The sequence below is a fragment of the Glycine soja genome, chromosome 14, assembly GCF_004193775.1.
Source record: "Glycine soja cultivar W05 chromosome 14, ASM419377v2, whole genome shotgun sequence".
NCBI classification, from domain to species: Eukaryota; Viridiplantae; Streptophyta; class Magnoliopsida; order Fabales; family Fabaceae; genus Glycine; species Glycine soja.
In genome coordinates this window covers 9807146-9831816 of record NC_041015.1, presented here as the reverse complement: position 1 = coordinate 9831816, position 24671 = coordinate 9807146, and the positions used below count along the sequence as shown (strand labels likewise).

At 31.5% G+C, this 24671-nt stretch overlaps 1 protein-coding gene across 1 annotated transcript; it reads left to right on the top strand.

The window, feature by feature from the left end:
• Window positions 1-15039: 15039 nt before the first annotated feature.
• On the top strand, window positions 15040-22877 carry LOC114384294 (F-box/LRR-repeat protein 15-like). The gene is made up of 17 exons (XM_028343955.1): window positions 15040-15644; window positions 15840-16095; window positions 16273-16405; window positions 16946-17042; window positions 17121-17318; window positions 17400-17670; window positions 17772-17870; window positions 17965-18053; window positions 18214-18313; window positions 18402-18572; window positions 19346-19498; window positions 19804-19964; window positions 20035-20233; window positions 21289-21752; window positions 21837-21900; window positions 22321-22407; window positions 22527-22877. The coding sequence occupies exons 1-17, from the start codon at window positions 15340-15342 to the stop codon at window positions 22605-22607; spliced, it is 2928 nt and encodes a 975-aa protein (XP_028199756.1). The 5' UTR covers window positions 15040-15339; the 3' UTR covers window positions 22608-22877.
• The last annotated feature ends 1794 nt before the right edge of the window (window positions 22878-24671 follow it).

The following is a 24671-nucleotide window of genomic DNA, read 5'->3' as shown; positions in this document are numbered from 1 at the left end:
AAATTTTGTTTGTATGAATAAAAAAAATGTTTATTTTTGGGAGATGTTTCTTTTACCACTTTTTCTCATGAATTTTAGTGTTCCTGTTGGAGTTTTTTTTTTCCTTTTATTCACCAACAAAAAGAATGAGTGGAAATAAATAAAAAAATTATAATAAAAAGTTATTTATTCTATAAAAAAATTGATAGCACATCATGACTATTTATGCTAATTAAACCTTAAATTTCATTAAAAAATTAAGCTTTTTAGAATACTTTTGTTTTATATAAATTTATTTTTTTATGTTACAAAAAATATTTAACTTAAAGAAAAAAAGAAAATTGAAGTTGATTTTCACAAAAAAAAAAAGTTGTTGCATATTCTATACATTTTAAAATTTTAATTTAATAATTATGTGCCATATATTTATAGACTTTTTTTTTGTCTCACATGCATTCACCTTTGAAGGCAATTTAGTTCGAGATAGAGTTGAAAATTATATACTTGTTGTCAATATTGAAACTTTGATGTACTATATTATGATAACTAACTCCTTATGCTAAATTCAATCTTTGTTGCATTAATAGTATTTATTTTAAATATATATCATAAATTACATTGGACTTTAGTTTTTTTAAAATTTAATTATTTTGCAAAACAAAATATTTAAATCAATATATTATATTAATAAATCAATTGGATTCCATTTTATCACATGTAGTATTGTTCTTAACTAAATCCAATCTGTGTTTAATCAAATGCACTACCAAAATTGTGAATTAAATAAGAGCCAAGTCAAAATAATCACATGCATTACCTATTAATTTATTTATTTTGTTGAATCCTCTTATTTAGAAATTCCACATAAGCAATTGAATTTAAAAAATAAATTTTTGTTTTTTGTATGAAATTTAAATAATTTATTTTCCTCCATGTTCCACTAATAAAAACATGTCATCTCATTTAAAATATCCACTAAACTTATTTGTTTTTCGTACGTTGCCCTTAAAAATTTCCTACACTATTATCCCTTTCCTCAACATTAACCAATTCTTCTCTTTCTACAAAATCAATTTGAACCTAGTGGTAGGTATCTACAACAACCAACAACAATAGACGCTTTTCAACCTCACTCATTTCCGTTTACTTTCTTGAGCAACTCAAGGTGATATGGAATCTTGCAATTTTTTAATTTCCAAGAAATCAAAATCTTGCTCTATTTGTGTTGAAACAATTACTTCTTTTGTTTTTATCTTAATTGGAAAAATCTTGATGGGTTTCAAGGGTTTGAATTGGTGTAATTGGAAATAGAAAATATTTTTTGCGTTGAAATTTCCCAACATTGAAACAATTAGGTGCTTTGATTTATTTGTAATTGGAAATGAAAGCAAATTTTTTGAAGAGATAATTTTATTTTATTTTATCAAATTTTGTGAAGAGATGATTTATTTTTGTATAAGATTTTGTGATGTGATGATGAAAGAAAAGGGATAATGACAATGAAACTTTGTAGTATTGAAATGATGAAAATTGATGGAAAAAAAAGAGGAATAAAGGAGTAAGGATATTAATGGCTATGTTAGAAGAACTGAAATCTTAGGGGATATTTTAAATAACATGACATGTTTTTATTAGTAGGACATAAAACCCACAAACAAAGAGTGCTCATCTATACACTAAAAAGAAAATAAATACATACATTTTACATTATGTTTTGCCATGCAGACCTATCATTCAAAAGTAAGAAATATGTGATATAACTACTATACTAAACATAGCCTGATAGTGCCCTATAAAATAAAAGACCTCAATAAAATATACATCCTCCATTTTGGTTGTCAAGATGTAGTTTATGTATGAATTTGTTATATTAAATAATTAAAAATTAAAAATTACTTCATATATATTTAATGATTATATTTTTTTATTGTATTAATAATTAAAATGTTGAAACATGTCAATGATATAATCTATCAATCACTTTACTATTAAAAAATAAAATAGATTCACAATAAAAATAAGATAAATATATCAACCTAAAATATGAGTTTAAAGTCTATGCACTAAAAATGTAAAATAGTTTTACTCTATCATCTAATTAATTTTTTTAAGATAATTATTTTAAAAGTCATCAAACTTATCATACATAATGATTTGTAATTGAATAATTATATATAACCCTTTATCTCATAATATATTCATCCAAACACAAAGTACTTTTTGCTTTAGAAATAAATACCTAAATTAACTTTTTAACTCCCTACGTACACTAGGTAGGACATGAAGTGGTGTACTTTGCATGATATAAAAGCAAGAAACATTTTCCTTAGTCTTCTAACACATTGAAATTTCCTAAGTATTTTGTTAGATATATATCCATCCAATATTGACTATGTTTGTCTAGCCTATTTTTAGCTTAATTTTTACATAGGAGTAAAAGATGTGATAAACACTTGTTAATAAAGGTTCCTAAAAATAAAAATAATTTTCTTTTAGAGAAAAATGTATTAAAATAAGTAACTTTTACAAAAGCTACACATCTCACTTAACCGGAACTTTTTTGTGACTTTATTTTAAAGAGTCACTATATGAATTCATTAGAGTTCTTTGGATGTTTTACATTCTTTTCTTTTTGTTTGTTTTCATTTATTATTTTTTAACATTTTACTTTGTTCCGTCCATGCGCATCTTCCAACTTAGGAGAATATATTGAGTTTTTGGTTATAATAATAATAATAATAATAATAATAATATATTATATTAATTAGAGTTCTATTTAATTTCAAAATTCGTTATTTTTATTATTACATATTTTTACAAATAAATATAGATATATCATACAAGAAATAATTAATTAATGTAACAAATTTATTTTCTTTATTTTTACATAAATATTTTTTTTAAAAAACATAATAATAAGATCATATTTTTATAATTATTTATAAAAAAACTAGAAAATAAAATGAGAAAATATTTTACACACTATTTTTATTTTATAGATTTTTTTAATTAGACAAGGTAGTTTTAATTTTTTTAAGCTATAACTTGTGACTTCTTTATGAACAATGGAACAGCACCCACATGCACCTTTCCTGGTTACTTCATGCTCTTCTTGCTCCTTGCAATGGTAGTTAGTTGGGCAATATTTGTACTTTACTAGTAGGTTCTCTTAAATTTCATGTTCTTTTTCTTGATTTTTTTTGTAAATTTTCAATGTAATAGTTATAACCACCTTGCTTCATTACATCAATAGCATTATCACCAACTGGAAACTCTCATGTGTTTTTTCCCACTATTTATAATGATGTCTTATTTTTTGTGTCATATTACTATTCTATGCTTGTTATATTTTAATTATTTCAGTGCTCTCAAGCAATTACATTTTTTTTTCTCATGTGTTACAATAGACGTGATCCTTCATGACCCTTTTTCTATTTCCTTCTTTAATGTTTATATGCTTATGATGTATTGTATTTTAAGATCCATTTGATAATTAATAGTCAATTAATTTATAAATTATTTGGGTAGTTGTGATCAAATATATATGAATAATACTATTCTAATAATTTTTTAACTTTTCACGAGATGTGTCTCCACTCTAATGTATTTTTAATTGTAAGTATCTACAAATACTATAAACTTGCATTTATATTCTATTCAACTAATAATATTATCCCAACAATTTTTTAACATTACACAAGATGTGCCTCCACTCTACTATATTTTTAATTGTAAGTATCTAAAAATAATATAAGCTTGCATTTATATTCTATTCAACTAATTTTCTAAAAATAGGTTATAGTTTATATTTTTTCAATTTAATGTTAAGTTGATTTTTAAGTTTTAATACTAATTAATTTATGGTGAAATTTTACCTTTTAACAAAAAAATATTATATGCAATTTTAGTTAAATTATCACTTTATGTTGGACCATTTTTTGTCCAAGGACCATATGAACAACTAAAGCAAATAAATTTGGATAAACCATATGTATTGTCTTCTTTAACATTAATTCTAGGTCATTTCTAGTGTGGATCACCTTTTTAGGTGGCCCAATTTGCACCATTATTTACAACCATATTAGATCAATCTAAGGTGTATCCTTTTATCAAACACCTTTTATATCAAAGTTTTCCTTCCTATGTAGTAGCCCCTTCATCTTTTATGACAACATTCAAGCGCTTCCAACAAGCCTCCACCTCCTACGGCAAGCCTCCTTAAATACTTCATTCTCATCTTCCCTACCATCAGACTCATCATAAATGACGTTAATGTTCTTTAGCAACCACTATCTTCCCCTCCTTCTATTGTAAGTGCCATCAAACCTCAGATCCATCTTGTATCGGCTCTTAGACATCAATGGGGTTTTCGTTGATGGGAACTACCTGCTAACGATGCGTCGTAGAAGGCAATGGGCAACAAGCATGTGGATGTATGTGCCACTGCACTCCATGATCTCCTTCTCTTCTCACTCTCATCCATTTCTTTTTATCATTCATAGATGTCAACGATGAGGCCAACAACCACTTCCTTCATTGAACCCCCCTCTCCACTTTCCCCCTTGCTTGCATCTTTGTTGCAATCATCTCATATTTCACAGCATCCTCACGCGTTGAGAACATGGAGGCATCAAGTTTGAGGCTAGTGCATAAATTAGAGACAAAGGGTGGCCACTACATCGTTGTGTTGTTGAAGTCAATGCAACCAAGGTGATTGTGACGGTGGTTGAGGAAGACGTCAAAAAAGACATCGTATGTGCAAAGTTTGGGAGTAATTGAAACGTTGTCAGAAAAAAATTGCTAGTGGAGAGCAGCATGAGACAAAATGACGTAAGGGGGGGGGGTTAGAAACTTTTTCCCTCAGAGGGTCTCTTTGCAAACTTATTTTGGAGGGGGTTCTTTTTTTAAAGGTGTTCCGCCATTAGTACTGACGGAACATACATGCACTGATTCCACCATTGGGAAAAGCGGTTACCAACCAAAGATTCCGCTGCTGGCACTAGCGGGATACACATGTCATCCATCCAGCCAATGACTCATGCAGCATGCATCCAGGTTGCACTGATTTCGCTAGTGGGTCTGGCGTTTTTGCTCATTGATACTGCCAGTAGGACTGGCGTGTTTCAGAGGGCAGAGGGTGCAGGGATTCAGCGCAGTGTAGTAGGGGTTCATGCATGCTGCATGCTTTATAGTTTTTGTAGGGTTTCAGGTATAGGGTTAGGGTTGCAGAAGAAAAATTGAAAATGGTTCAGGGGGTCTCAGAATGCTTTATTTTTATTGCAGAAGAAAAAATTGAAGGGGTTCAGAAGCTTTTTTTTTTAGGGGAAGGCAGTTTGCCTTTTTTTTTAATCAAAAAAAGAGGAATATATTAATTCAAAAAATCAGATAAGTACATGGCGATCTCATGAGATCCACAACCAACATCCTTCGACAAAAAAAAAAAAACCCAAGCCCTATAGCATCAAAGTTACTATATGCTTTCTAAGCTTATTGTTATACCAGCCCCTGTATACTATGTTATCTATGATATTATCAACTATATTTCTATTCTCATTATTCTTGAAAACTTCATCATTTCAATATAACCACACCTCGTAAAGAGTTTCAGTGAGTGCTAGTTTCAGGAGTTTAGCTTTCCACCATTTCTTTCCAGTTTCTCGAATAGCCCACTTGAGTTCTACACCCCAAGTTTTAGGTTCATGAGTAACTTCAATCCATTTAAGAATCTGCTCCCATATGAATTTTGTAATTTTGCAGTCAAAAAACAGATGGGCAATAGATTCCTCAGACTCCTTACATAAACTACATTGATTTTCTTTGATCATTCCAAATCTTTTCAGCCTATCTTTTGTGACCATTCTACCATGACACGTCAACCATAAATTCACTATAGCTCGGGGCCTTGCAATGTTATGGTTTAGCAGAAATCTCCACGGTACCCGATCAGATTTATCCATCAGCAGGTTATACATGGTTTTCATCGAGAATTTATCCCTTTGCATCTGATTATTCCATTCCTGTTTTAGCCTGACTTTCTCTCTTTGATCCAAGATATTGTTGAACATCCAAGACCAATGTCTCCGGCTATCAACCTGCATAATACTCTTTTTTTTTAAGTAATACATATGTATCCCCTTAACCCAAAGATTATCCGATTTTCTGCACAGATTCCACAAACATTTCATCATGGTTACCTGATTCCAAACAGTCAAGTTTATAATATCCAGTCCTCCTTGACATTTCGGTCTGCACACAGTCTCCCAGGCCACCGGACTTTTCTTCTTCACCTCACTACAGCCAGTCCAAATGAAAGATCTGCAGATTGTTTTTCTTCAACATGAAAGATCTGCAGTTTGCCTTTAAATAGGAGTGGTTGCACCTACATTATCTACCATACCATACGCATTCTCTTCTTCTCTTCTCTTAGAATTGTTTCAGTTTAAGTTAGAGTTTGTGGTGCTTGAAAAAAAATTTGTTGCTTGAGGTTATTGAGAGCTTCAATTAGGTATGACTTAAATTTTCATATTATTATCATTGAATTTAAATTTTCATATTATTATTATTATTGAATTGTAAATTTTCATATTATTATTATTGAATTGTAGATACTAATTGTTTTAGTTAGTAATTATTTTAGTTACTATTAGATATATGTATTTAATTTTTCGAAGTATTTTATAGTGTAAAAATGATGTAATGTTATTTGTTATAGATAGTAGTAGGTAGATGTGTTTAAAAAAAGTAGATAATATTAGGGAGGTGTGTTTAATTTGTGTATGACTAGTGTTTTAATAAATTAATTTTATTTGTTATAAAAAAAAGTGTAGATAGTATTAGATAAGTGCGTTTATAAAATACTATAGGTGTTTAATTTTTGATACATTGTAGTGTTAAAATAATATTTGTGTTTAAATTTTCGTAATGTTATTTGTTATAAAAGAAATTATACATAGTATTAGGTAGGTGCCTTAAAAAAATATTTGTGCTAAAATTTTCATAATTATTTGTAATGTAAAAATAAATTAATGTCATTTGTTTTAAAAATATTATAGATAATATTAGGTTACATCCGTTTAAAAAAAAGTATTTGTTTTTAATTTTTTGTAGTTATTTGTAGTGTAAAAATAAATTAATGTCATTTGTTATAAAAAAAATTATGTGTATAATTTTTCATAGTTATTTATAATATAAAATTAATTCAATCTTATTTGTCATAAAAAAAAATATAGATAGTACTAAGTTATGTGCGTTTAAAAAATAATATGTGTTTTTAATTTTTTTTTACTTATTTCTAGTGTAAAAATAAATTAATGTCATTTTTTATAAAAAGATTATCGATAGTATTATGTAGGTGCGTTTAAAAAATATTATTTATGTTTAATCTTTCGTAATTATTTTTTGTCAAGATATAATTTTTTAGATTTTTTAATTGAGATGTTGAAATTACAATCCTAAGTGTATTTTGACAAGCCTTAGGACGAGAATTTGGTATTAATATAATCTTTATTTAAATATATTTGAATATGAATAAGTAGGGAGACTTTTTTTCTTTAGAAGACAATATTAATTTTTTAAACTAAACACATAATTTTTGTGGTGTAGTATTAATGGCTTCTTCTTCGTCAAATATTTCAATTAATTCTAATTATATTACCTGATTGAAAATTTAAGTAATATAATTATTAACTCAATTCATTACTAACTAAAACAATTACTAACTAAAATTGAATAATAATAATAATAATATAAAAATTTACATCATACCTAATTGAAGCTTTGAATAACACCACCACCACACCACCAGTCAAATTTTGTTTCAAACACCACAAACTTTAACTCCAAAAACTCAAAACACAATAAGAAGAGAAGAGAAGAATGCGGTATTGTAGGTGCAAAGACTCGTAGTATTTAAAGGCAAAGGAAAAACTTTCCTTACAACGTAAAAAAAATAAATTAAAGCCTGTTATTTCTGAAACCCTATTTAATTTTTTCTTCATTATTTTCTGAAAAGCCTATGAACCCTATCAAAAAGACACAACCATGCATGAACTGAAACCTACCCTCATGACACACTGGAGTAGCCTGCACCAATACTGCCAATTTTAATGGCAGAACCAGCTTTTTTTTTCTTTTCCTTCACAAATCTCGCCAGACCAACTGGCGGATCAACGTGGATCAGCAGCAGCAGCAATTCTGCCACTTTGATTGGCGGAAACTGCATGATGATGGATGCGCTAATGGATGCTTGGGTAAAAAAGCATGTGGGGGCATGGGGTATCTCGCCAATGGGAGTGGCGGAACCCCATGCATGAAGAAGTCGCTTTTGGTGTTGACGGAATACCTGAACCCGCTATTGGTATTGGTGGGATCCCTTAAAAAAAACGTCCTCCGAAAAAAGTTTGCAAAGAGACCCTATGAGGGAAAAAGTTTCTAAAACCACCCCTCTGATGTCATTTTGCCGCAGCATGATGGAGGATGAGAGAGATAAATGTGGTTAGGGTGAGGCTGGTGGAAAGAAAAAAAGTTGAAACATCACCTCCGACGATGACTAGTAGTGGCCAGCGTCAGGATTACACAAAAGAAGAATAATCTAGTGTGATAGATGCAAGATATGCCTATTAACATGAGATTGATCCAAGGCCAAAATTTATGGTCCAAAATGGACCACCTACCAATGTGATCCATCAAAGCAATAACCTTAATTCTAACATTTAAATTAAGACAATTTTTATGTCTCAAACAATATTAACTTTTCTCACATGTAATAATTTTCATTCTATAATTAAAATAATATTTTTATTTCAATATATTGGTGAAAGAAAAAGTTAAGTTTAATGTATATTTACACACTACTAAACTTAAGTTTTGTATAACTTTTTTCTCTCTAAGTGGAGTTTCTCATTTAAAATAAATTGAAGAGATTTCATTATTAAATCATTTTTATGTTTGAAGGATGTGTCCATTTTGTTTTGTAATTTCTAACATTCTCTTGACATAATTTAATTTGGTACAATGGTTTGTTACATTTGTTAGTTGTTTTGTTTTAATTAATTATTACATAATATTGAATATTTAATGTTTATAAATAATATTAACTAATAAAGGTTAATTAATAAATAATTACCTAATGATAAAATATTTAATGTTAATTAGTATGTAATTTATTATGTGATATTTACCTAAAAACTAAATAAAACTATTTTAAAAAACTGGAGGTGAGAATGTGTTGATTTTTAAGTTTTAATAGTAATTCATTTAGAGATGAAAAATATCTTTTACCAAAAGAAATATTATATGAAATTTTTCTTAGATTACTCGCATGTTGGACAATGATTTTTTTTACACAAAACGAAAAAAAAGTTAAAATACAAATTAAAGAGTAGACCATATGTATTGTCATATTGAATATTTATTTTAACATTTAAAACAAGTGAATTTGTCTATTTCAACATTATTAACTTTTCTATAAATTGTCTATTTGCACATCACTGTATACTAAATTTAGTTTTAAATCAATTATGTTTTCTCTCTAAGTGGAGTTTCTCATTTAAAATAAATTGAGATTTTATTATTAAATCTTTTTTATGTTTTGATAGTATGTTTTAATTATTAAATTTAGTTATATGTGATGAATTTGAGAATTTGTAAGACATTCCAATTAGTTTCTAGTTTTTTATTAATTAAAAAGTTGATTTGACCGTTCAATAAATAAGTTTTTTTGAAAAGTTTCTAAGTAGGTTCTAACATTTTTTTTAAAACACTACTTGAAGTAACATTTTTAAAATGTTAGCTTCTAACTTTTAATTTTTTATATTCTCTTTCATTTTTATCCTCGATATGTTTATTTAATTTCCTAGTTACTCTTTTTAAATAAATTATTATTTTATTATTTTTATGTCATTTTACACCTTTTAACTGCTTCATTTGTCTGGATACTTATAATTTAATAAGCTAAATTTTTAGTTTTTCAGCTACCAACTAACTTTCCCACTTCTAGTTAATTTTTCAACTTCTAGCTAGTTTTTCAGCTAAACATAGCCATTGAATAAGACCGTGACGAGCTCCTTCAAATTTGGCAATACCAACAAAGTGGTTGAATTTTGACAGACTTTATTTAAAATGAATCTATGTCAAATGCATCTATTGTCTGGTAAAGATAATCATCCAAGACGGTTTCAATACACCTCATTTAGCCTTTTTCCTTCATGGCTTGAGTATTCTCTTGAAGATCTTGTATATTGCTTACCTTGTTATTGATCTAGCAAAAGTCCAAGCATACCCTAAATTAGATGTTTTCATTGCTATAAGTCTTAGAAATTGGGGGAAGTTAACAATGGAAAGAAAAATGTTTTTCTTAACTACAATGGAAATGATCTTTGCTCACCACATAACAACACAATAAGAGCTTATCAAGACTTGTTGAATCAAGATGGACATATTATGAATGTTATTCATATGTAAAGTTCAAATCAAATTATGAAGAATCAACGTTTCAAAAGACTTCAATTGATAGCATTCATTATTTAACATTCCAAGCTTGTGCTTGTAGGGGAAATGATGACCTAGTGAATCAAGAAACCAAGACAATTTTCTTGAGATGATAAAACTCTTAGCATCATAAAATGATGAAGTTGCAAAAGTTGTGTTGAAAAAATGCTCCATATACGTAAACTTCATATCAAGTTCAAAAAGAGGTCTTGCATATTCTTCCTAGCAAAGTGAAGAACCATATTTGTGAGAAAATTGGTGATTCTAAATTTTGCATAATTGTTGATGAAGCTCATAATGAATTAAAAAAGGGAACAAATGGTTCTTGTTTTGGGATTTGTTGCTAAAAATGATTTCATACAAGCAGGATATTGTGCATATTAAAGATACTACAACATTAACTTTTAAGGAAGAATTATGTGTTATACTTTCCTAACATAGTCTTAATGTTTCTAATAATCATGGTTAAGAGTATGATGGTTCTGGCAACATGAGAGGAGAATAAAATAGTTTACAAATACTATTTTTGAATAATTGTCCTTATGCATATTACATTCATTGTTTTGCTTATCAGTTATAACTTGTCTTAATTGTTGCATCAAGAGAAGTCATTTCAATTCATCAATTCTTTTTATAATCGACTTTTGTTATTAATATTATTTGTTCTTCCAGGGAGCACCATGATGAGTTGCAAGCTCTCAAGTTAGATGAAATTGCACATCTATTTGAAATTGATGATCTTGAAACTAGTAAATGGACAAATCAAATTGGTACTTTAAAACAAGATGGGGATACTCATTGAAGATCTCATTTCTCTTCCAATTTTAGCTTGATAAATTTATATGGTAAAACTTGTTTTGTTTTGCAAAAAATTATTGTTGACAAGTCAACTTATTCTCAATGTAGGCATGTAGATGGTGCTTATAATAGCTTAACTTTATTTAAGTTTGTATTGATCTTGTATTTGATGAAAGAAATTATAGGGACAAAAAATGTTATTTGTTAAGCTTTACAACATCAATTAATGTCATGCATTTTTTATGTTCTACAAAAACACTAATTCAAAACTTGAAAGAAAATGGTTGTGATAAGTTGTTAAAAAATATGACATTTTTTGTGTGAAAAACAAATTTGATGGTCCTTATGTAGCAAGGCAAGGACATTACTTTATAGTGGAAGTACTTTTTATTACAATTGACAAACAATTGCAAGAGTTGAATAATAGGTTTAATGACCAAGCGATGGAGTTGTTAACTCTAAGCTTTGTGTTGATTCCTAATGACTATTACAAAGCTTTTAATGTAGAAAAATGTTCTTCCATGAATTTCAACGAATAGGAAAAGATTAATTTGCAATTTCAACTTCAACATTTCATTATTGATGTCGGTCAAGAATCAAATTTAATGAATTCATCATATATTTAAGATTTGTATGTATGTTTAGCAACATCAAAAAGTCTGAAGTTTACTACCTGATTATTTATTTTAATTCCTTTAAAACTCTTCTATTAATTTTTTTTATGAAAATACTTATAAACTTTTTGCATTTTAATGGCCCAAAAAACTAAAGCGCAAGATATCAAAATGGAAAAATTGATACACACACAAAACTAGAAATACTATGTGCCCCATGACACTTCAATATAACATGAACATATACATCAGAGCTACTCAAATACCCTTAAAATATGCATATAAGCCTAAACATCTATACAAAGATAACTACATAATTATGAGTCAATCAACATTATGCGTAACTATAAGGAAACAAAAACCACGTTTTCACGTCTAAGTATGCATAGTTGGTATTTTAGTCATTAATTCTTATTTCAATATTCTTTATGTGGAAGAAAAAATCACAAGTCTTAAGATCTACAACATGTTTGATTATTAAGAATTAATGTAAAATATTTGAATCCATAGTTGGTTCTTGATCAAAGTGTTCTTTGACAATCATTGAATCACGAACAATCGATGAATAATGTAGTTGACAACCTTATGGTTCTTCCTCAACTAGAATCTCTTTATTCCATAATAGGACTTTCATAACTCTTTATATAAGGAGAAGATACATTATATGTGACAGTTCAGTATATTGAGAATCATATTCTTCTTATAGTGTGTTAACCTAATAGTGTTCCCGATATCTCTTAATGAGCCAACACCAACATCTACTCATTTAAGTTCATATCACCTTATTTAGTAGTCTAATTGACTCACTTAATTTGACCAACAATGATAAATAGTTATTATAACTATCTTAAATATTATCCCACATTAACTGTTGAAACACAAAATTCCAACAAGCATATCCATGAAGCCTTTGAAAGGCATGAACCTCCTCCTAGCTATCTACTCCCCACATACATCAAATACAAGATTATCACAGACACAAATCACACATGCAACAATGCAAGGATAAACTTACCAAAAACAAACATCTAGGAATAAAGTGATATTTGTTTAGCCTATTTCATGCATTTCTATTCTTAATGTGATTTACTGTTTTATCTTTGCAAATGAATCTGGGAAAAAAATAGATAAATTATACTCTTCATGTGGGGAACAAAAGATAGAGTATCAAAGTAGATGCGGATAAAAATTGGGATAATGTTAGATAGAGAAAAATTATTAACATTACATCACAAGTAGTTTTGACATGTTAGGTCCCAACACATTTGCGTTATGAATTCATCTTTCACATTCAAATTATTGTTTAATTTCCTTATCTTTTTGTCTTTTACTCTTTCCCTTTAATTTTTCACTTACAATTCTTTATCTCTTCTATTGCTTGAAAATTGAGTTTGCATCGATCTAAGTACAAACAAAGTCCTCGTGGACTCGACACTCGGACTTCCGTTTACTTTACTACTTGTGACAATTTGATGCACTTGTTAATGAGTTAACAGTAGTGAACCTATTTTTTTTTATAAAAAAAATCAGTTTAGTTTAGACCTCTTTGGTTAAAAAAACTAGGTCGATTTTATTTTTTCAAACTAGTTTGATTCTGTTACAAACCAGTTCGGTATGAATTGGTTTGGTTGCAAACCCCTAGCATTTTGTGTTATGGTTTAGTTTTGGATCAATAAAATTGAGTATATGATTCTTTTCTTTTTTCTATTCACACCCCATCACTTCTTAAGCTCATTCACTTTGTTATCGTGACTCAAGGCTTATTTGTCTATATCCAAATATTCTAAAACTTACTATTCGCACCTAAAACAAGGATTTTTTTTTACATATGTAACATAACATACATATAAGTACGAGACACCATCATCTCATAATTAATTAGCACTTAAATTTAATTTAATTCCTCTTCCAATGCAATTAAATCACTTATAAAATAATTACGAAAAACCTAATGTTACAAATACAACTAAAAGATCTTTTTAAGTAATAAAAATCACCAAGTCTAAGTTGAGAAACAAGATGGAAGCTGAGTTTTTGGCTGATAATTTATATTGAAAGAGAGATTTCTTCAAGTTTTAGTTTAGATTCAATTATTGATGATTTCAAGCTACTCTAAAAGCGCAAAGTTGCACTTTAAGGTAATTTCTTATCATTTACTTAATTTTACTTGATATCATAATATGTCTAAAAAATTTGATCCATCATTTTATTGTATTGGCAAAGTGAATATATTGATCGATGTGGTGAGTGCATTTTGGTATGGTTTGAAGATGCACATAATCGTTTATTACAACTTTTGATTTAAGTCTAGAGAGGCATGAGACAAACTATCCACTTATGTATATTATTTTTTTACTATATAAGGTGTATTATGACATTATGCTTTCTGTTATGATGCCTTATATGATTTTTTGTGTTTACACGATAATTTAAAATTTATATATAATGTAAATTTATATATTAAATTTTATTTCGTCTCACCCAAATTTTTGGTTCAAACTCCACCTTTACATGTGCATAAAATATAATATAAATGTAAGGTGATATATCTCTATAATACAAAAAAGTATGTAACACATCAACATTTTAAAGATTTGAATTGAAGATTACTAGTTAAATTGAAATATTTTCATACAAGATGATTTAGCACTAGTGATGATCAATTTAAATTTTAAAAAATTATTTACTATTGCTTCCTTTTCATATTTTTAGATATTTTATTATTATTTTTTATCTCAAAATAAAGAGTTTAAAGTTTAATTAATAATAATTTTTAAATAAAATTCTATTTAATATCTTATTACTAATTACTAATAATGCATATATAAAGATCGAATATATATTAAATAAACACATTTTAGTTTAGAGATTTTAGACTAAAAAATCCCCCCAATATCCTTCCAAATATTTGACATAATTAAATATTCAAAACTCAAATTTAAAATTTTTAATTAAAAGAAAATAATATCTCGTGAGTTAATAAATTTTTTTATGAGTGTCCACGCTCAGGCTAGTTGATTTGCCTGTTTTATGACTAATAACGACATTTTTAGTCTAGAAATAGATATTTTATTTTCATTAAGTATTATTCATCTAAAAATACGGGAAAATGTAATAAAAAAAAAAAAACTGGATGTCAGGACTAGAAGCATGAAACGGCATCGTTGTGAGGGTCTCTCTCTCCTTCAGTTTTGCGCACAAAAAGTACGAATTTTTCATTTTGCTCCGTTACAGAGCAACCCCAGACAGAGGAAGAAAAAAGAACAACATCCAAGAAAACCAGCAGAGCACCTCCCAAGATCCGATCAGATCCATTCAACCCTCTCTCTTCACTTTCTCTCTCTACCTTCAATATCCCATTTTTTCTCACTTCCCCCAAACCCATTTCCGCTCTCGCCGGTTAGGGTTTCTTCAATTCCTTCTCCAAATGCGCTAGATCGACACCCAGAAGTTCAAGTGCATGAAGCTTTGGTGCTTTCCATGGCTATGCTTCACTGAAGAAGAAGAAGAAGAGCGCAACGTTCCAAAACCTATGAAGGAAGACGACATTTTCGGAAACGACGTCGTTTCCGACGACGACGACGACGGAAACAATACCCGCGGCGGCGACGACGAGCAATTCGCGACGGCGCGCACCGATGCATTGGGCTCGTGGCCCGGCGAGAGCAGCTCCACCGCCGCCGCCGCATGTTCGGAAACCCCCGCCGCCGGCGGCGAGAGCCGCGATTCGAGCCACAAGCGCGCCAAGTTCTACGCGGATTTCGAGTGAGTTTGCGCGAAACGCGCGTCTTGAGTGTGTGTGCATTGCTTGTTGTAACGATGATGACGTGTCTGGCGTTGTTTGCAGTGACGATTGTTCAAGCTTTTGAACTCGAAACTAATATTAAAGACTCTTTCTTTTTCCTTTTTGCGGTTTTTCAGTGACGATTGATTGTGGATTTTGTCGTTTTTTTTTTGCAGGGAGCGTAACTTTTCAACGCATGCCGGAAAGTGCGGTGCATCTAATGAATACGGTGATTATGACCATATTAAAGGTACTCTTCGACCCAACGGTGAGACTTGTTATGATGCATTTGCATTGATGGGTGCTGTTGAGGAGAGTAGTAGTGGCTTTGATTCCAGCATTGTGAAAGAGGGTGAGGGAGATGATAGTGATATCTCGAAAGTTGAAGATGTAGAGGTCAGAATGGATCTCACCGATGACCTGTTGCATATGGTAATTCACGTGTAAAAATGAAAAAAAAAAAATCTTTTTTTTGGTGCTGTTTCTTTCTCTTTTAAGTGAATTTAGCTTATTGTGGTACCTGGGTATGATTTTTAAAATTCACCCTTTTGTGGGTCTGTTTTCCTTTTATTATCTCTTATGGTCTCTTTTGGTATCCGTGAAATTTAGGTTTTTTCGTTTTTGGATCATCCCAATCTCTGCAAAGCTGCCAGGATTTGTAAGCAGTGGCGAGGTGCCAGTGCTCATGAAGATTTCTGGAAAAGTTTGAATTTTGAAGATCGGAACATATCTGTCGAACAATGTGAGCCTATATATATATATATATATATATATTGTAGTAAGCTGTTATTTGTGGAAGTTTTTAGTTTTATGTTGTAGAAGTAAAGTTATCAATCCTTGATAGTAGAGTGAAATGACTAGCCTCAAAATCCCTAAATGCTTTAACAGGTTGGCTGCTTTACCAAGATTGTTTGCCGAACCTGAATAATTTATCCTATTCAAAACATTAAGTAGGAAGTTGAGCAGCAGAACAGAGGGTGAAAATAAAAAACAATGAAAGATGAACAGAGGTTTGCTTTAAATGTGAAAGATCGTTTCCAATTTTTCTGATGCCACATGTGTCATGAAAATGACAAGAATATGAAAGGAAGGGTTGGAAAATTCAGAAAATGGGGGCAAAATTGGGTTACTTTAAATTTGTAGTGGCCTCCAGCTGCAACGTGCTGTTAATACGCCATTGCAATGTTATAACATATACATGATGACTACAAGTAAAAGTCTTGCTTTATTTAAACCTTTTTGTTGGTTAATGTGCTTATTAGAACTCAATATGAATTTACAGTTGAGGACATGTGTAGGCGTTATCCTAATGCCACAGCAGTGAGCATATCTGGTTCTGCTATTTACTTGCTTGTCATGAAGGCCATCTGTTCATTAAGGTAGGTATTTGACATACAGTATTGCAGTCAATCAAGTTATATCTTGGATGCCAGCTGATTTGTTATCATCATTTTCAGGAATCTAGAGGTTCTAACATTAGGAAGAGGACAGATAGCTGATACTTTTTTCCATGCTTTAGCTGATTGTTCTATGTTGAGAAGATTGAATATCAATGATTCTACACTAGGCAATGGCATTCAGGAGATAACTATTAATCATGACAGATTGTGTCATCTTCAATTGACAAAATGCCGTGTAATGCGAATAGCAGTCAGGTAAATATGTTTTATGGCTTAACTGACACTTAGTTGTCAGTTTGCTGATCAATTAAATTGAGATTATTTATTCTTTTTCAGGTGTCCACAACTTGAAACTATGTCGTTGAAGCGCAGTAACATGGCACAGGTTGTGCTTAATTGTCCACTTTTGCATGAGCTTGATATAGGCTCTTGCCACAAACTTCCTGATGCTGCAATACGAGCTGCTGCAACTTCATGTCCTCAACTGGTCTCACTGGACATGTCAAATTGTTCATGTGTCAGTGATGAAACTCTGCGTGAAATCGCGTTGAGTTGTGCCAACCTTAGTTTTCTTGATGCATCATACTGCTCAAACATATCTTTGGAGGTGTGCTATATAGTCTATAATCATTTTTGTATATATAGATTAAATAAGGTTTTCTGGCTTTGTTTGTCATGGCTGCTCACTTGTTTGTTTTATCTTTGTAGTCTGTTAGACTGCCAATGTTAACAGTTTTAAAGCTTCATAGTTGCGAGGGAATTACTTCTGCCTCAATGGCTGCAATAGCTCATAGTTATATGTTGGAGGTATGTTATTTGTCTTAGATACTAGAAATTAGTTGTGTCTGAATTACTGAGTATAGACTTCCAGGATGAATAAACGGTGCCACTGCTACTGCAGGTTTTGGAGCTTGACAATTGCAGCCTGTTGACTTCAGTGTCTTTGGATCTTCCTCGTTTGCAAACTATTAGATTGGTACACTGTCGCAAGTAGGTTTCTGCTTCATTTTTCTTTCTGGCCAGAAAGTATTGTAATTCTATTATTGGCTTTGACTTTCTTGGTTGCCTGTGTACTTGTTTAATTCCACACCCTATCCCTGTTTTTCGGTAGTCTTTTCTAATTTATTTTCTTGAATTGCTCAATTGGCAGATTTGCTGATTTGAACTTGAGGACTATGATGCTTTCTTCTATACTGGTATCAAACTGCCCTGCACTCCATCGTATCAACATCACTTCAAATTCACTTCAAGTATGTCTTGTAATCATGTCTGTTGTTTTTTCCTCCATGCCCATGTATACTATAGTAGTGTTAAAGGATGGACTTTCTGGTGATGCAGAAATTAGCATTGCAAAAGCAAGATAGTTTAACCACGCTAGCACTGCAATGCCAATCTTTACAAGAAGTGGACCTCTCAGAATGTGAATCTTTGACAAACTCCATATGTGATGTTTTTAGTGATGGTGGAGGATGCCCTATGCTGAAATCACTAGTTCTTGATAATTGTGAGGTACTTGAAATATGTCCCCTTTTTTTGACACTTGGCTGGATCAAAATGCTTATCCATGATCTGTGCTAGTAGTATATACTGACAAATTACATGAATTTTGTGATACACATTGGTGCTATTTACCATATTCTACTTGTTTTTCTAGTCCACTTATCTAGTAGGTGTGGCATGACTAGTAAGTTGAAAATTTGGCCTGTGGAGCTATATTTTATGATATCATCAATCATATTTTTTAATCTGTGACATTGATCACTACTAACTTTACAAGTTTTGGAAGGGGTTTTCTTGATATCTACACGTAAATGAGCTAGTGTGCTTGAGATAATTGAGGTATTACAAATTACAAATATTACCAAAATTAGTGGAAACAGATGCATGACGTATTGTCACGATGTTAGTATTTCAATGAATTAATTGGACACTATTTGTTTCACCATGGATCTCTTAGCTGGTGCTGAAAAGTCCTTTACGCACTGCACTTCTTGATTATCAGTCTTAGTGTAAAATACATCAGCCACGCTTTATTTATAGGCAGCTATCCAGCAGCTAACAGTTATAGAATTCCAACTGACAATAGCTTCCCTACTAACCAACAAAACATCCTTTTCTTATTTATGTTTATATGTCTCTCAATTTTTCTGGTGGTTGCACTTGTGAGAGATTAGGTTCCTTTGAATTTCTGCTTTTTCTTATTGCTGATTTTATTGGTGAAATGTTTTGGACTTCGTTTTTTTTTTTTTTTTTACTGAACTTTGGTGTTTTACTGAATTTAGAGCTTGGAATCAGTTCGGTTCATCAGCACCACTTTAGTCAGTCTTTCCCTTGGTGGTTGTCGGGCGATCACTGCTCTTGAGCTCACATGCCCTAACCTTGAGAAAGTCATTTTGGATGGTTGTGATCATTTGGAAAAAGCCTCCTTTTGTCCTGTAAGTTGCATTGATATCTTAGTTGCTTTATACTTTTTTTGTGGGTTAAATTTTTTGAATTCTTATGCTTGATTTGATCATTTTGCCAAATATGCTAAATCTATAATTAATACTGAATTTTAATACAAAATCTGCTTGTGGATTTTTCTGTTTCCATGGTTTAAGAACTAGTTTGTGCGTTGCAATCAAAGGGTTCGTTTTTGGGTTAAGGCTTGGGACTAAATGTACATAATGACGTAAAGAATTTTTGTGGTATGTATGATATACAGTTGCTAAGTTCATTTCTTCTTCACCTGCTTTCTTAGGTTGGCCTTCGGTCTCTCAATTTAGGAATATGTCCTAAATTGAATATACTCAGCATAGAAGCCATGTTTATGGTCTCACTTGAGTTGAAAGGATGTGGTGTACTGTCTGAAGCATCACTTAATTGTCCTCTCTTGACATCTTTGGATGCTTCCTTTTGCAGGTGATGGTTCATTTATTATTTTTTTTGTATCCTGCCTGTATGTGGACTGATTTTTTTTTTTGGCATACAGCCAACTTACTGATGAATGTTTGTCTGCCACAACGGCCTCATGCCCATTGATTGAGTCATTAATATTGATGTCATGCCCATCAATTGGTTTAGATGGACTTTGTTCTTTGCGTCGGCTCCCAAATTTGACCCTGCTGGATTTATCATACACCTTTTTGGTCAATTTGCAGCCTGTTTTTGAGTCTTGTTCACAGCTAAAGGTTAGAGTTACCATTTATTTTCATGCTCATTTTTACTTCAATGTGACATGTTACAAATATCACAATGGTTGTAGAGTGCCACCACACCACCTGCGCGCTCAAGAATAGTGCTGCCAATTTTAGTCAGACAAATAATTTTAATAGCACCTAATGAAATTGTGATATTAATTTGTTATGATGTTGCGAGCCCTGGTGCAGCGGTAAAGTTGTGCCTTGGTGACTTGTTGGTCATGGGTTCGAATCCGGAAACAGCCTCTTTGCATATACAAGGGTAAGGCTGCGTACAACATCCCTCCCCCATACCTTCGCATAGCGAAGAGCCTCTGGGCAATGGGGTACGAAGTTTTTTTTTTCCACATTGGATAGGAATGTAACCAGTATACTCTAATGAAATTGTGATATTAATTTGGTTCACTTGTATGTACAAAATAATTGGTAATAATGATTAAATTTTTTGGATGCTGGGTATATCTTGGAATTTGGATGATTCTTTAATTCCATGAAGTTTTTAATAATTGTTGTTATGATGTTCCACATTGGATAGGAATGTAACCAGTATACTCCTCTTATATGACATGTGCAATCCTCCTCCCTTAAGTCAGCTTTTGGGAGTGAGTCAGGTCTGATCCATTTCTCATAATTATTACCTCATTTTATGTTGACTTTAAATAAAATTCATTGGTTTAATTATTCATTTGGTTCCTTATACTTGCACTTTTTTTATGTTTTGGTCCCTATATGTAGAGACTACACATTTTAGTCCCTATACATGCACTTTTGATTCTGTTTTGGTCCCTGCTATCAATTGTCTGAACTCCATTAGGTAAAACCACCACAAATTTCTTGGTGGTTGTTAAACTGCCAAATTATGAAATTGAAATAATGATTCGAAAACGAGGGTGAGAGAAAAGATTTTAGTTGTCAAATCAAATCTAATGTTATTATACATACATATATTCCTTGGTACTTAGACCAATGGTAATAAAATGATAAATTTACCTTTCTGTAATTATTCTCTTAGCCATTTTCTGATTGTTATTCCTTGTTTCTTGAAGGTATTAAAGTTGCAGGCATGCAAATATCTCACTGACTCATCACTTGAGCCTCTTTACAAAGGTGCTTTACCAGCACTTCAGGAGTTGGACTTGTCTTATGGAACACTGTGTCAGTCTGCCATAGAGGAACTTCTTTCTTGCTGCAGACACCTTACACGTGTGAGCTTGAATGGCTGTGCCAATATGCATGATTTAAACTGGGGATGCAGTCGTGGGCATATTGCTGAATTGCCTGGTGTAAATGTCCTATCTATTGCAACTTCCCATGAAAATGTCCACAAGTTAAGTGAGCAACCCACCCGGTTACTGCAGAACCTAAACTGTGTGGGATGTCCAAACATTCGGAAGGTTTTCATTCCATCAACGGCACATTGTTCACGTTTGTTGTTTTTAAACCTTTCTCTATCAGCTAATTTGAAGGAAGTTGATGTAGCTTGTCTCAACCTAAGCTGGCTTAATCTAAGGTATGGTTGGCTCTAATAAGTAATAACTGGGTTGATTTCTATCCTTCTCGTAACAGTTGATAATGTTTTAACTTCTCTATTCAGCAATTGTTCCTCTTTGGAAGTTTTGAAGCTAGAGTGCCCGAGATTGACCAGTCTGTTCCTTCAGGTAATTGTTTTCCAATTTAAATAGATTCTTGCTGTTAAATCTTATTCTAGCCGTGTTTGAGTATGAGGTAATGTCTTAGGTTTATGCATTACAGCCATCATGTGAACTTTATTGCGTTGTGTTTGCTTTGTTCTTTTGGCTTGGGTTGTCCTGCTCCCTTTCAAGTTCCACATAACTGTGAATGGACTGCTAACATTTTCACAAAAAATGTTTGAACTTGTGGTTGGCCTTTGTCCACTTGTAATTAGGCACAGATGAAATGTGTTTGATCTGGAGTAATTTTGACAATTGTGAATTCAACTTAAATTTATAGTCTAATGCTTGCAACTTGTCTTTTGATTCATTAGTGTACCATGACTTCTTTTGCTTTATTAATTATATTTAGTTGTTTTGATGGAGAGTGGTATTTGGGTTTTTTAGTCTTGCAACATTGATGAGGAAGCTGTTGAGGCTGCTATATCAAAATGCACTATGCTGGAGACTCTTGATGTTCGCTTCTGTCCAAAGGTAACAGCAAATAGCTGTAGAATGTGGATTCGTTCTATAATTAATTTTAGCTGATTAACCTTTTCATATGGAATGTGTTCGATGTTTGACTATTTGTCATATTTTATGGTGCTTTACAGATATGCTCAATGAGCATGGGAAGATTACGTGCAGCATGTTCTAGTTTGAAGCGTATATTCAGCAGCTTGTCATCTTCATAAACTTGGTCAGGGATCTGTGAAATTTTCCAGTGGTTTTCACTTGGAGTGAAGACACACTTGGTAATAAATCTGGTTGTATCCTCATGTATTGTAAATGGGTAACTTGCTATTGTTTGTTTGTATGGCATATATAGAAATCAGGTTTATCTTCAATGGATTGATATAAATAAATTGTCGTTGTTATACTTGTTACTATTGTAAATTTTACATTTCAATTTTGTTGATACATATTTTATTCTAAAACAGTCTAACCTTTTTTGTTGTTGTAAATAGGTGTTTCTGATCCATTCTTTGCCATGACATTCCATTGTTTATGCTGTAATTGTACTTATCGTATACTGCCATTTTTAATTTGGTTTACGCATTTTTTTTACTTGGCTATATTAATTTTGAAGGAGTTCCATTTCTCTAATGCACTCCATGCTGTTAAAATTTATTAAAAATTATAAAGTTAGAAGAGAAACATTAAATAAGATGATCCATAATATTATGTAATTTTCAATAAATGAAGTGTGTTCAAATAGTGTGTTTTTTACATTTTTCTTTTATTTTCTTCCTTTTTGGTGTATAGTAGGGCAATGCATTAAGCGCCACTGAGGTGCAAGAATATTACTGCCAATTCTGAAAATATCTTCGTGAGCATATTTTAATGGGTTAGTTATACGTTTTTGGTCAATATACTTGTTTAAAACAGTTTTAGCTCCTGTTGTCAAGAGTCTAATATGCGTTTTTACCTCATTATCAGTTTAAACTAATTGATGTTGTCAGACTATTAAATAAATTAATAGTTAAAAAAAGATACATAATTGTCTGTCAAATTCCTTATAATGCCATAAGTCACTAGGGGTGCAAATGTGTCTTGTGTCAGTTAACGCTGTAATTTGGCAGTGAGCACTAAATTTGTTAACTGGTGAAATGTATAGGGTTAAAAAAGGCTTGACATTTGTTTAGGGACAAACTAAATTTGTTAACCGGTGAAATGTATAGGATTCAAAAAGGCTTAACATTTGTTTAGGGACAAAATGAAGTTAATAAAAAGTTTAGTAACCAGTAACAATTGATTGTTGTTTTCTTCAAATTTATCCATGCAAAAGGGCTTAAGAAACTAGCAGTGGTAGCTGGCATTGCTGCCTTCCTTACGCCCCATCTATTTGTTTCAGAAATGCATGTATGTATTATCTTATGATGTGATCCGATTGTTTTGTATCCTCGTTGTGTGTTCACTTGCATTTTCTTCATTTATGTTTTTTTCTCTAAATTTTCGTATGTGAAATAATCAACAAAACTTTGCAGTGTAAGTTAGTGATATACCCCTGCGGTTAATTTGGTTGCTGTGATAACAGGCATTTTTCAGCAGTGGTAAACTTAACATCAGCGTTGCCTTTTGTGTTTGGTTTTGGCTATAAAACAAAATATCAAAACCTTGTTTTTAGGAGCTAATGATGAGTGCAGCTGTGCTCATGATTGACCTCCACTCAGAAGGATGTGGCTATTTGCTACTACTTTAGTTCTGATAGCATTTACTTTTGTTTCATCATCCTAAACTTACAGAATCGGATGGATTTCCACATGATTCAGGATTTTTTTATTATTAAATGTGCAGAGATTCAAGCCAATTGTTTGATATAATTTATGTTTAGTACGAAGTTTATGGTATTGGCTTTTGTAAATCAACCTTGCAAACCATGCCCATGCTTATTATACGGTGCATAATTGGTTGGATTAGTCAACGCTAGGAAGACAAATTTCTACATGTCTGCCACTCAGCATTGAGTGCATTCTACAGGAAAACTAATTATACTGCAAATTAGCTAAAGTGATTCTACGTCCTTTAATTGTCTCCACTACTGTTTTGTTTATCTGATGAGGGCTTCACATGCCCCAAGGCCCAGAGTGTAGAGGATAGGTGAAATAGGTGTGTTTTGTTTTGAGCTTCACCCCGTTGTTTGTGAAGAGAAAAATATATGATGTTATAAAAGCATGCCATTCATGAAGAATTTCTGAAGTAATAATCTTAATTCTTAAAAGGCTTACAAATATGCCTTGGCTCCTCTAAATAAAAAA

Excerpts from the sequence above, each read along its gene's own strand:
- LOC114384294 (XM_028343955.1), top strand. The coding sequence starts at position 15,340 with ATGAAGCTTTGGTGCTTTCCATGGCTATGCTTCACTGAAGAAGAAGAA. Across the intron at positions 17,671-17,771 it reads GCTCAAACATATCTTTGGAG|TCTGTTAGACTGCCAATGTT; the intron begins GTGTGCTATATA and ends TTATCTTTGTAG. Across the intron at positions 19,499-19,803 it reads AAAAAGCCTCCTTTTGTCCT|GTTGGCCTTCGGTCTCTCAA; the intron begins GTAAGTTGCATT and ends CTGCTTTCTTAG.